Here is a 13,995-nt window from a genome sequence, read left to right on the forward strand (position 1 = left end):
AGTGCAAGTTCTAGGGTGTTCCAGGAGCTGGAAGTTATTCCAGCACCCAACTTAGGACTATAGGTGAGTTCACACCATACCCCTCCACCCCTCCCCTCCAGCACCCACCTTAGGACTATAGGTGAATTCACACACACACACACACACACACACACACACCATACACCCTCCCCTCCAGCACCCACCTTAGGACTGTAGGCGAGTTCTCCTACACACATACACACACACACACACACACACCTGTAGGTGAGTTCTCCTGTACACATACACACATCCTCCTTTCCTCCCCTCCATTGTCCACCTTCATGTGCAAGCAGTTAAGGTCATAAGGGCTTCTACCCCACCAATTTTGTGTTGCCCCTTACTTTCTCTATTCCATCTACCAGCAATCCTGGGGAATAGGGCTTAGGGGCCTGTGGGAGCCACCTTCTGTGTCTCTGGGTCTCTCATAGCCTTCAGCAAACTCAGCAGGCTCAGCGCTTCCTTTTCACAGATGAAGAAACTGAGGTCCACGAGACGAAGCAAGGGAGCTGCTGCAGAAATGTCAGTTCTTTGAGGCACTGATGACAGACAGTTTCATAGGTTAGGTTGTCAAGGCGCGCGCGGGAAAGCGGCGGGTAAATATTTGGGGCAGTAACCCGGGCTCCAGGACTCCTCCTCACTGCAGTTCCGCGTGGCGAGGGTGGTGCCATTCGGATGGAGGGTGGTACAGGGCGTCCTCTGACGTCGTCGTCGCAGCTCTGGGACAGACCTTTGGGGCCCAGCTCCTGTGGCCCCGCCCCGTCCCGCCCTCGCCTCGCTGGGCTATAAGTGCAGCAGCGCTGGAGAAAGCGGACAAGCGGACCCAGACGGAGCTGAGGGGAGCGGCGCGCCTGGGCTGAGGCGAGTGCAGAGCAGAGAGTGCGCCGGGAGAGCAGGTCGGGGCTACTCCGCCTCGGGTCTACGTGGTCCCCAGGTCAACACCGCAAGTGCTCAGGGCAAAAGCTGCCCCATGAAGCCGCCCTCGGTGCAGAGCAGCTCCGCGGCGGCCGCAGCTGCAGGTGAGTAGGGGTCCTTGTTACACCCCTGGCCCCGCAGACGGGTGACAACCAGAGGGGGAGCCTGTATCGTTCCTTTATCTCCCACCACCCCTTCCCAGTCTTCAGTCTCACCACCCTGCCCCTGGCGGGTTCAGCCTCCCTTTCCACGCCTGCCTGGGAGTTTGAGCCCCGGTAACATGCGTACTGACTCAGTCCTCCCACCGAGGTCTGGTCCGCCCGCACCCATGAGCGTGGGGACAGTTCCAGACAAGTGGAAAAGCTGTGCTGTGCCGTTTAGCTGGGTGATCAAAAGGTCTGCAGCTTTGCTGCACCGGACGGAGACTCACTTATCTCACCTCAAAGTGGGCATACTAGTAAAAGGCTCTTGGGGGGTAGTGTTGAGAGGATTAAACTGTAAAAGGTAAGTAGCAGCTGCGACCAGGTAGCTGTCACTTGACGAGCGAACAGTGAGTTTAGTTATCCTCGGAAACGGTGGTGGCCGCAGATCGCGCCATCTGACAACCTCCATGACTGCCAACAGCCCCGGCCTTAGACTCTGCCGCCTTGGGCGATCTGACTGATGCGCTGTGCGAGTTCGACGCGGTGCTGGCCGACTTCTCCTCACCCTTCCAGGAGCGCCACTTCCACTACGAGGAGCACCTGGAGCGCATGAAGCGACGGAGCAGCGCCAGTGTGAGCGACAGCAGCGGCTTCAGCGACTCCGAGAGTAAGTGTGGCTCCCTCCAGGACAGTGCCGGGATCCCTGGGTTCTCCCAGGAGGCCCAGGAAGGCCTTTATGGCCTCAGTTTGCTTCTCTGTAAGTCATGGGGTGGGCGGGCACGGCACAGTAAACCCTGAAGCTCCTGGCAGTGTTTAGGAGCTAGGAGTCGAGTTTCCAGAGTGGCAGGCCCAGCGAGGGACAAACCCCTGGCCAGCAGGCTGGTCTGCCAGCCGGCTGCAGGTGTAGTGAGGAAGGAGAGCACTCCTGGGACCCAAGCCAGGGCTTTCCAGTTTCCTCTCCCTCCTCTTTCTCTGTCTCTCTCCTATCAGCAGTAACTTTTCAGAGGACGTGGGGCAAATGCTAGAGGAATCGGAGTGGGGGAAAACATTTGTGAAATCAGGATAAATTTCATAAGCTGATGTTCTTGGGATGCCTGAAATAACTTTGCACTTTTTTCTGGTCTTCAGCAACCAGACTTAGTACTCTAGTATCTCAGGGTTTTGAAATATCCTGGCACTGCTGGGTTCAAGTATTTTATAAAGTATCCCTCTTCCTGTAGGCACCCACCAAAGGGTCTACTTTCTCCTGCCTAGGAAGGAGGTAGTCAGAGCAGATGGGAAAAGAGGTACTTTGCAATGATCTTTTTCATAATAGAGGGTCTCTCTGCCCTAAATGACCAGTATCCAAAGAGAGACAGTAATTTCCAGGAATTAAAATGTCCTGCAGGACTATTTATGCATGCCTGTTTAGGTGTCAAACAGCAAATTGGGGGACTTTCCAATAGTACGTGATTGTTGGTTTTCAAATTGTGGATTATTTATTTTTCAAAGTGAGTTTTAAATTCTTTTGGGTCATTCTTGAGACTTCAATCCCTAGAAGAGTTATGGGTGTAAATGTCATTTCTTTTGCTGCCCTTGACACTGGAAGTAAAGGCAATGACCGTTCCTTATGATTCTCTTCTTTTGAAATCACAAACTCTCCCTTGTTGCAGGGCAAAGAGTGTCCTACACTTAAACATGAGTTGGCCTCCTAAAAAGGGATAAAGGGCACTCACCACTCTCATGATTTCCGTCAGAAACCCGAGTTCCAGTTTGAGTTTCCTTGGCAGCCCTGCCTGAGTGTTAGATCTAATTGCAGCTTTTGGGGTGAAAGGGACTGTAAGAGTATACTGTTGATTTTTCATTTTGTACTTTTGGACTTTGTTGCTAATGGCTGTACGACTTATTTCCAATTTCAAAGGAAAATCTAAAATTTTTGAAATCTGCCTCAATATCTATAGGAAACTTAAATGTCTCCTTCTCCTGGGCATAGAGCAAGTTATTCAGCAAGCACAAATCTCTTCCCGGTGGGAAAGCAAGCTGGGTCAGTGTGTCCACTGGCACTCTGTTGCACAGCAAACCCTTCTGAGGTGCAGCCCCATTCAGCTGAATACAGACTTGAGCTCGCCCATTCCTGGTGATTGCAAGCCCCCACCCCCTCCCGTAGGATTTCAGACGTGGGATCTGTTTTCAGGAGCTTGGAGGAGGCACACAAAGCACATTTTTAAATGGTTTTGGAGGAGATAGTTGGAATAGTCTGTAGTTTTTCTTTGGGTATATGTGTGTTTTTCTCTCTGTTTCTGTTGTTAACTGTTAAACTAACCCTTAGTTTGGTGGTTAGAGAAGTAATTGAGAGGGTAAAAAGACCGATGACATGAGTTTTTTCTATAGTATAGCTTATCCCCCACGACTGTTTATTCTTGGCAGGAAGAGTATGTATTTAAATGGTAATTTCCTAAGGAAGCATAATATGTGTATTTTAATTGCTGCCAAGAATTGAGCACAGACATTTGTTATATTCATTTGTCTGTTTGATGTTTTTCTGGGGAAGAGAATGTTTGATAGAGGTAGATCTGAAAGTTAGTCTACCGAAAGGCAACATCTGGATGAGAACAACAGCAGTTCACTCTACCAAGCCTTCATTGTGAGTCCCATTGTTTGTTCCCTCTTAACTTAGTGACCTCTTTGCTGTGCTTTTAAGTGTGTTATATGGTGTGATTCTGCTTACGTTCTATAAGAGAGGCACTGTTATCTCTATTTTTCTGATAAAGTAGCAGTAGCACGTGCCTTTCTAAGTAAGACCTTGCTGGTTGGCTGAAATGGAAATGGGGTTTGGAACACTAGATAGTGTCTGTTTATTAATGGGGGGTGTGTTGTCAATGTCTCTTCAAGGCAGTGGTCATCTAGTTGGGTCACTAGCACCCAGGGAGATGAGTAGACTTCAGTTTCTCTATCCGAAATCTTGAAAGGATAGGATAAGAAACATCCATAAGCTCATGACTGGGAAGAAAACATTTGCTCTCTTTAATTCTTTCAACAAAACATGAAAGTGCGCATACCATGCTACATAACATTGACCAGATACCTTTGAGTCAGTATCTTGCCTGAAAATACTATGTTTGAAGCTCTAAATCCTCATTACCTTGGCTTTTCTTCACCCTACTTTTCTTAGCTTGATTGCTCTGAAGTTGTACTTACTGCATCCCTGGTTGCTTTTTTTTTTTTTTTAATTTAAACTTAAAAAAAAAGATTTATGCATACAGAACTGGGGTACAGGACAGAGGTGCAGTGGTAGTGAGAGGATTCACCAGAGACAGAGTGGGGAGCAGAAGAGGCAGATTGAGGGACAGGAGAGGTCTGATGGGCTATGTGGGTCACCCCCCAGGCAGGGGATCAAACTTAACATTGAAGCAGCTGAGGCTAGGCTAGCTTGCAGTGGTGCTGGGTCCTAATGGTTTTGCCACCTGGGAGGTACCACATCCCGGTTTTTTGAAGAAACTTCCTTTTCTCCATTAAAGAAAGGATTTAGGTTGCTTGCATCTAAAAGAAGGAAATATACATTTCTTCTTCAAGTCAAAGAAGCAAGTTATTTACATAGAGGAGAATGGAAATTTAACAAGGAATTACTCCTTCCTGTACCCCTTATAGGGAATCCTCCTAAGAAAAGAAGTGAGCCCCAAGAACAATTGACAAGATATCTTTATTGTACGGTTAACATTCAAGTTGGCAGAGGTTAGAGGTGGAAGTCATCTAAGCAAAATAGCCTTGTTCCTTTCCCTGGACTTGTGTTCCAACAGGTAATATCAAGCACTTCAGTGGGAGTAATTTTAATTTCAGCAGTAAAAAGGCAATGCAATTAGGAGTGAGGGTAGTGTTGTTCGAACTTGATACTCAGACATGATTCAAGAATAGTAAACATCTTTGGTTTGAACTTATTATTAAAGACTTTTAGCATTTTCAAACCTATAGATACACACCATAATGCCACAAGTGTTTAATCAAGTTTTATCTCATATTTACTGAATTTTTTTTTTAAGATTTATTTATTTGTGCATACAGAACAGGAGTACAGGCCAGAGGTGCAGGGGCGGTGAGAGGATTCACCAGAGTGGGCAGCAGAACAGGCAGATACACGAAGTACACTGTGAGGGGAGCAGCAGATTGGCCAGGAGAGGTCTGCCAGCCATGTGGACCACCTCTGGAGCAGGGATTGAACTCATGCTGAAGTGGCTTTGGCTTCTTAGTGCTGTGCTTTAACCCACTGTGCCACCAGAGAGGGCCCTCATAATTTAATGAATTTTAACCAATTTGTTCATTTGTTTCTTCTGGTTGCTTTAATAAGAAGTTTACAATATTTACTTGAATTTGAAATGTGGCACGGGTTACATCTTTGATGTAGCTTTTTCCTTTGAGGTAAGACATGGCTTTCAATTTAACAGAAAAGGTCTGCAGTCTACTGTGTACGCAGGGGCTGTGAAGATACAGTGAGGGCATGTTAGGAATAAGGGACTAAATGGTTTCTTTAGCAAGTGCAAGACTTAGAACAGCTATTTATATTTGCCTGGACTCTTGGAGCCTGCACTGGGACCTTGGACCCTGGGCGCCCCATAACACAGAGCATACCTGCTGATAGGACATAGAAATCAAAACTAGAAGCTGGACTTGTCCAAGTCCACAAGATTGAGGTGTTGGGAGCTCTCAGGTTGCTGGAAGTTCCAGGGGCGTGACAGGTCTCTGGTGGCGAGGTGTCCAGAGGGACGGAGCAGTTGACAAGGGAAGTTGGGGCAACAGTGGGGAAACTAAGAAAAGAGGCCCTTGCCTGTTCTATCCCACTTTAGTCAGGCTGTCAGAATTTAGAATTTACTCACCATTCCCCGTGGCAAAGGGAAGCAGGTCCAAGGCTTTCTTTCTCTCAGTTAATTACTATAGTTTGCTTGCCTTAAACATGTGGGCTTGTTCTATATTTACAGGAGCTCTGGGCAAGGTTTATGTCTGTGGTTTTACTTCCCTCTGGAGCAGCACATGTTGGTGCTAACCTGAAATTACCTTTCTCCTCGCTCCCAAACTAAGAAAGCACATTTACCTTTGAAACAAGCCTGTTTTTGCAGCCGAATCTCTCAGGCTCTGTTGGTACTCCTAAAGTTAGATGTTTGTGTATTTAATGTGTTTACATTTCTTTTCATGGTGCCTTAGAAAACTTGGTCCCTGAATTTGAGGTTCTTGGCTTTAACACACTAAGAGGACTTGCTAGGAGCATTACTAATGGACTTTGGGATACTTGTGACTGGGCTTTCCAGCTGATTGGAGTAAATGCCGCAAGGTCCTAAAATACCTAGTCTTGCCACCTGCCAAGTTTTCCCAAGTCACCAGTGCTGTGGTTCCTTGAACTGCTCTTAATGTCAGCACTTTATTTATGGCGGAGCAATAGTACTTGAATATGTGACCAGTCAGCAACGTGTTGTTGTCATTTTATCAGAATAACTGACTGACTTTGCAAGGACTAGAGTTCCAGGGGAAAGTGGAAAGAATAGCAAGTCGGGCTTTTTATGTACATCAGTGCCTAGTCTTGTTGATTGCACGTGCCTAATAAAGTATGGGGAATGAAACTTCATTGGCCAGAGGGTGAGGAGAGGACTACTTCTGTGTTGGTGGCTTGTTCTCAGGAGGTTTGTTCTAGTCTGTTTCTGAAGGTGAACTTATCTTAAGAATTTGTGCTGCTATGTGAAGAGGAGAATGCCAGGTCTAGAATCTTGATCTACTCTTCTGTGGGGACCTAACTGCTCTTGGACATGCCATTTTGCCTAGAACTTTAGGACATAAACATGAAATCCACTGGTATCATACATGGAGCCCCTAGGTCATTGTTCCCTTTTGCTGAAGAAGAAACCGAGGCTTAGAAGGGAAGTTGGAAGGGACTTTCATGGTCACACAGCTTTCTCCCCTCTTCTGACACACAGCTCTGTAGAGGCAGCTCTCTGCTGGGTCCAGATTAGCTTGGGGGCTCTTGAGGTTGTACTTTTCAGCTCTTTCAAAAATGACGTGTGTAGAGTATGACCAGAGGGGGAAAGAAACCATAGGCAGGTTTGGCTTGAGGATGCTGGAATTTGATATCCTTTTAATGGTTGAACATTTTCAAGCTTGGAGTCCATTTTTGGACAGAATGTTCATGGAAATTCTCAAAAGAGGCTTGAAGGAGCACGTAGAGGTCATCAAGGTGTGGCAATGAGGTGGGGGGAGGTGTGTGTGTTTGTGTTTGGATGGGGAGGGAGAAGTGAGCATCTGCTGTGCTGATAAACCTGTGTGTGAGTATGGGTTGTCACAGATATTCTAACTGGTATGTCCCTCATAGCAATAGTTACATGAATTTGTCAGTGAGAAGAGGCAACTTCTGGTAACTTAATAGTTTGCTTTCCAAGTGCATTTGTCGAGTAAAACTTTATGTATTTTTTAAGCTTGAGGAAAATACTTTAATCATGAAAGCACTTAATGCCAGTCTTTAAATGGCAAGAGATGAGCCATGAAGTCAGGGTACTCTGGTTCATTCTCTTCAGAGCTGCCTCAAACCGCTGGAATCACCTCACTGTTTCTGAACTATCACAGGAATCCTTTCTCTCTACATTTTGCAAATGGCTTTTCCATGTCTAGGTTATTCCTTCACTGAAGACTCAATGGCATTTGGTTTTCTTACAAGGAGGAGGGTAAGAGGGAGAGACAGTTTGAGTTTCCCCTTCTCCCTTCCCTAAGGAGGAGTACATGTACATGGAAGATTGCTGGAGAGGCTGGAGAGCAGGGGCAGATTAGAGATGAAATCCAAGGCAAGCCAGGGGCTGGTATAGGGTGTGGTGGAGTGAGGTGTGGTGGTAAAACTGCCTTTCAAGAGCCAACTGCTTCTGGGAGATAGAGCCCAGAGGTGTGGCCACTGAGTTCTGGGTCAGCAGGTCTCTGGGTTTGACCCTCTGGGCTAGGATGATGCTCTTAGTTTTCCTTCAGAGCCCACAGTCATGTGCTGAGAGCCTCATTCCTTCTTCTTGGAATGAGAAGTCTGGGTTTAGGGCATTGGTTTCTCTGCCCCTAGTCTTACTTTATCTTTTCCTCACAGGTTTCTCAGGTTCTGTCTATGGTGATTGTCCCACTAATTGCCCAGTGATAAGTAGCAGTGTCCCACTGTAGGGCTGTAGGAGGCGTGACCACTTTTTTGTATTAGGGAAAGGCTTTTCCTTGAGAAAATCCAGATTGTTCTGGAGGTGGGCTCAGCTGACAGAGCCAGCAGAAGGGCTTCTAAGTTGAGCTCCACCAAGTACAAGTGTTCTGGGAAATGCTAATGGGGTGCCATAGAACATGTGTCCCATGGTCATGGACACTTGAAAGTTAGGGCTAAACTGATTCCTTTACCACAGACTTCTCGGAGAGTGTCAAGGGAGTGACAGTGAGGATCTCCAAGGTGATCGGTGTTTCTCAAACTTTGTTGATCACACAGCTTTTCTTTTCCAGGGAGACCACTATTCTGAGGAATCTATATATTTTTGAAATATAAGTTTGAACTTCAGTGTTTTGAATCTCCGTAGGTATTCATTATGAAAGTTCTGAAAGAAAGGTGGTGGTCCTAGGTGACCAGAACTGGCTCTCTGAAAGGAGAAAAGATTGTGAGGGTTGTGCACTTAGAGAAAGTAGACAAGATGGGTGTATGTGTCAGAAAGACAAGATGGCCACCTGGTCAGAGAAGGGAGAGGAAGATGGGAGGGGCACCTGTGAGGTGCCAGAGAACTTTTAGCAGCCTCTTGGGGATGAAGAGGATTCTCTCAAGACCAGAAGCCTTCTGCATTTTTAGTTAAGACAACCAGAGAAAATATTTTTGCCTCTTTCTGTGCTGAATTAAAGAGTGAATCTGAAGATGGATTGCGACCTGGTCAGGCCCTCTTAAGTCAGCTGCTCTCTCCCACCTGAACAGCCTCTCCAGAGCTCATCTCTGCTACAGCCTTGGCTGCCTTTGTGTTTTGTCTTAACCAGAGAGGCTGTTCCTTTTGACTTCAGTTACCACATCCTGCTTCCGCCACCTGCTCTGCCTTTGAGCCCCTTGTGTTGGTGCAGTTCAGCCAGCAGCTCCTGTCACAACCACATGCCAGGGCCCGCCATGGGCTGGTTTTCTCCTTGGCAGGGCATAGAAAAATAGAATCTTAGAATTTCTGAGCTGGAAGGGATTGAAGGATTACTTAGCTCACCTTCCCACATTGTTGATGGGTAAGCCAAGGCCCTGAAACAGTCTTGCTCAAGGGCACTTGAGCGCTTAAAAGCCGAGCAGATTCGAGCAGATTCCCTTGGCTCCTGGCACCATCTACTCTGGGACCTTTCCTGGTTCTTGCTCTGGCCTTTGGGGCTATGAGAATAAAGGAAGACATGAAATAGCTGCAAGTGTCTATAATAGACAACCCCTGGGAGAAGTGATTATCTTTGTCCCTCTATTTGATCCCCAGAACGTGGGCTGTCAGGAAAACCATGATCCTGTCTTGAGCAGGCAGCGAAGATTATTCGGTCATGGGATTCAACTTAGTGTTTATATTTTTGGGGGCTCAGAGAGTGGAAGGGACATTTTTCAGGGAAGATCACTCCTTATATCTAAAATCCAAAACCACCCCCAACATCCCTCGCCAAATACTTGGTGTGCTGAACAAGTGATCAGGTAGACCCCTGGACAGCAGGCTTCTGTGCTCTGCAGATATGCGGCTGCCGTTATCATGCTCATTCCTTCACGCTCTTTATTTTAGAGACGCCAGGGCCTCTGGGGCTTCTGGTTGGAGATGTACACTTACATACACAGGCACACTCATGCCTCAAGTCATTTGGGGGCATATGTATGAAATTTGGAAGTCAACCTGCTTGGCTTTGTTTTAAATTTCACAACTTTTGTGCCTTTTGGAGATAAACTGTTGGTTCTTAGTGTACTAGACTGAAAACCATTTCTAATGGATACCTTTTTCATTCCTGAAAAGGTGCAGGTTCGCTTTGCAGGAACAGTTTCAGCTTCAGTGATGAAAAACTGAATTCTCCAACAGACTCAACCCCGACTCTGCTCTCTCCCTCTGTCACTCCTCGAAAAGGTAAGTTCATTCATTGCAATGTGAGGGAAATTTTTGTCTTTTAATTCCCCTGCATTTCTCAATCACTTCTCTCTTCTCTCTTCTTCCTGACCAATCTCCCCGAGATGTGCAAGTCAAGTAGATAACACTGGCATCTTCGTGCTGTACATTGTGCCAATTCTTAGGGTTTTGATCAGTGTGAAAATGAAGTCAGATAATTTGGTGGGGGCAGGGGTGGGAAACTGAATTCACAGGGAGACAGACAATGTGTAGGCTAAGACTCTCTTCTCTCTCCTGTGCTGTAATCAAGACTCTGCATAATGACAGTGCTCTTCCAGACTGATTGCTTCTAGAATTTAAAACTCAGCAGTTAGGCTTTGCAGAAAGTAGGATTCTTTTTATTGCATTAACTATTAAACTAATGCTTTCAGATTACCCATTTAGCAATTAAATGGGTCATCATTATGAGAAAAGCGATGATCTAACATAATTCAAAATAGCAGCTCCAGCCTGTCTCAGCTGTGATATTAATAGACCTCCTAAAAAGTTTTTAAAGATGCATGACCAGTTTCTTATTTTTTGGAGTGAATAAAAGTGTTTCCAGCTAGAGAGCTGAATGTTCTGTTATATTGGACAAGTGCCCTTTTGAAAACAAAAGGAGTTTTTACTTAAGAAATGTTATACTTGCTGAAAATAGTCGCAGAATGCAAAAAAGGGAACATCATTAAAAAGAAATATGAAGACCCTATCCTTTTTCTCACTCTGGCATTAGGATAGATTTTCCCTAGTTTTCAAAAAAGGCATTTTAAAATTCTCTTCTCAACATAGCAATGTTAGCAGCCACTGGGGACTCTGCCTTTGTCCAACCCTCAGTCTGTAATGGATCTACTTGAATTCAGAGAGACAGCGGTCTAGAAAGCAGCTTAAAATGTGCACAGATTTGCTACCTGATCCTTAAGAGACAGGAATTAAGACAGGGCAAAATCCTGGTGGCACATTGGCTTAAAAGCCAAGAACAATGAGCCATTTGTGCCTAGTGGGTGTTAATTAATAAAAATGTCTAGTCATGCATTTCAGAGAAAGCATCAGTGATAAATTCTACAGCAGACATACAGAAAAAAGTACATAGAATATGAGGGAACAAAGTCAGGATGAGGACTCACTATCTTCTGCAGACACCTGGATGGGACGAGGCTGTCCTGACCCCTAAATCCCACCTCACCTTCCATTTCCATGTACTGGCGGGACTGTCAGGTTGTGACATCAATCTGGAGTCATATCACGAAATAGAATGACTTAAGAGAAGTTTAGCAGGAATTACTGAAACTGAGTATCCATTCTATACCATTCTGTACAGTGCATGTTCTCTCTTTCAGCAAATATTTTTGACTGGTAACTCAAATTCTACACCATTAAAAAAAAAAAAAAAAGGAACTTTTGCTCTTCTCTTCCTGCTCCTTGCTCCCATATAGCTTTTTAAAAAAATAATATAATAGTTTATTTTTACATCATTTTGTGCCTTTTTCCATCTCAGTTGTAATTCCTGTGGGCTTCCCACCACCAATTCACCTATGTGCCATCACCCTCATCCAACACACTTGTTCCCATGTAACTTTACAGGCAGTGAAGGAAAATTCTTCTTCCAGGTTGCTGGGGTGGGAATGGGGGAGGAGGATATGTGTATGGTGATGACCTAAAAAATGAAGAACATTTAGGCTAATCTGAGAATAAGTTACTGTGTTGAGCAGATATGTGGGGTTAGTACAGGGCACTCTCAATAAAGTACAGGGCATCTCTCTGAAGATGGAGAGAGACAGAATGGGGTTGCATGGTTGTGACTGGAAAATGTCACAACACCAGCTGTCTTTGATAGAAACTGAACTTGAACTCTTGCTTTTCAGCCAAACTAGGAGACACGAAAGAGCTAGAAGACTTTATTGCTGACCTTGACAGGACATTAGCAAGTGAGTACATGCCTAGCATGAAAAAAATCAAACAGAAAACTGATTGACACCTCTGAGAAAGTGCAAGAATGTATACCAGCTTGCCTGGAGGGAGGGAGTTACATCATAAGCCTTCTTTAGCTTCAGAAACAGGACCCTGGTGGCTCAGAAAGGATAAGGCGTATGTTAAAGTTGATCAATGTGCCTTTCCAAACAGGAGAATAGGTCACCAACAAACAATGGTGTGTTGTTTGAGAAATGGCGAGTGAAGTAGTAGTTAGAGCAAGATTGGAGCTTAATCATGGTGGCCTGATACGCTTTTCAGAGCAGAAGTGAATGGATCCACCACACAGACGTGCTAAGCAGACAGAAGGCTCCATCTCATGGACCAGGGACATTTTCCCAGGTTAGATACAGGAGCTAGATGAGGTCTCCTTTCTCAAGGGTTAGGTTCCAAAAGAGCATTGGCTTTGCGTCCAGCCAAAGCCCCATGCCAATTACTGAGAGACCTAGATTAAGGACACAATATCTTGTCTTTCATTTGGCAGTAACAATAACAGTATCCCATTTTGTGTGATCAAACATATTGGGAACTGAAGACATTGGATCTTAACAACAGTGTGGGGAGAGGTTTAGAAGAAGGCTATCCTGACACTCCTGCTACACACTGTTTCTGAAAGACAGATTTCAAGGGCTGGAAGGACCAGAGAGAAGACCCGAGATAGAATTTGCAGCAACTCGGCTCTTGGGGGACCTTGTTCAGTTATAGAGCAGGCTTGGAGAATTTTGGGCAAGCCCCTTAATTTTTCAATAAACAGTTGATATTTCTATAAGGAAATATTTTTTTTTCTATTAGATTTTTCTTTTACATTCTGGTAATAACCAGGTATGAAAAATTAGGTCCAAACCTGCTTATTTAAAAATAGCTTTTCTTAACACTCTCTCAAACAGGCCTACATCTGAGGTAAGAAAGGCCTGTGTCTTCTCCCCTACTTCAGTGCCTACATTCTCACACCCTGTACTATCCTACAGCAGGGGACTGAGGCCTGTTTTGATAGAGATTAGTGTAATTGCAGCACAGTTTGTATGAGACTGATACAACAAGCCTTTCTGCTTTGTGGAAATTGCAGCCACTGCGTAGTTACTCCAGGCCGTCAGACAGTGTGGGAAACCTGCAAGTTTGGTGCTTTGATGCCTGTTGAGTTGTTGTGATCTGGTTAAGCACAGGGCTGCTAAACTAGTGGTGAATAACCTTATCCATTTCCTACTTACAGGTATGTGAAACAAGAAGTTATGGGCCCTTGTATCAAAGCTCCAAGGACCTGGTAAAATCAGCTACAGAATTTGCTGCCAGAGGTGATGGGGACAAGTGTTTATTGCTACCAGGCCATTCTCAGGCTCATCTCCAGGCAATGTAGATGGCGAAACTGACTTTGTTTACCTGCTTGTAGCGAATTAGAACAGACATCCCATGCTAATACTGTATTTTCTCTAAAAACATAGCTTACCTATAATTTAAAGTGCTTTTATGAAGATATTTGTAATTAATTATATATAGTCGGAAACAATAATATGCTTTTCCCATTATAATATATTTTTGTATACAAATAAAAATTGAACTGGAGTCTGTATTTTATAAGCTGCTTCTTTTTTTCTTTCAATATACGTCTATTCAAATAATATTCTAATGGGAATAACATGCCTCTTGATTTTAACAAAGGCCTTGGGCGTTGCCAAATTACTAGATGCTAGGACGGTAAACCTAAAGTCTTACTTTGAAGTTTATTCATTTGCTCTGGAGGAGGAGGCTGGCATATGATTAATAGGAAATTTTAATTTGAGGATTGTGGTTTTAGTGGAAGTTGAGTTTCTGAGTTTCTCTAGCTCTGGCCTCTTTCTCATATCTTAACACCTTTTTTA

The 13,995-nt window shown here is 44.8% G+C and overlaps 1 protein-coding gene across 1 annotated transcript; it reads left to right on the forward strand.

Moving 5' to 3' along the window:
* The first annotated feature begins 814 nt into the window (after positions 1–814).
* Positions 815–13,694, forward strand: RGCC (regulator of cell cycle). Its single transcript, XM_012723327.1, has 5 exons — positions 815–1,040; positions 1,561–1,746; positions 10,046–10,153; positions 12,034–12,096; positions 13,350–13,694. Exons 1-5 carry the CDS (start codon positions 992–994, stop codon positions 13,355–13,357), a joined length of 414 nt encoding a protein of 137 aa, XP_012578781.1. The 5' UTR covers positions 815–991; the 3' UTR covers positions 13,358–13,694.
* The last annotated feature ends 301 nt before the right edge of the window (positions 13,695–13,995 follow it).

This window comes from Condylura cristata, unplaced genomic scaffold, assembly GCF_000260355.1.
Source record: "Condylura cristata isolate star-nosed mole 26May11 unplaced genomic scaffold, ConCri1.0 scaffold00010, whole genome shotgun sequence".
NCBI classification, from domain to species: domain Eukaryota; kingdom Metazoa; phylum Chordata; class Mammalia; order Eulipotyphla; family Talpidae; genus Condylura; species Condylura cristata.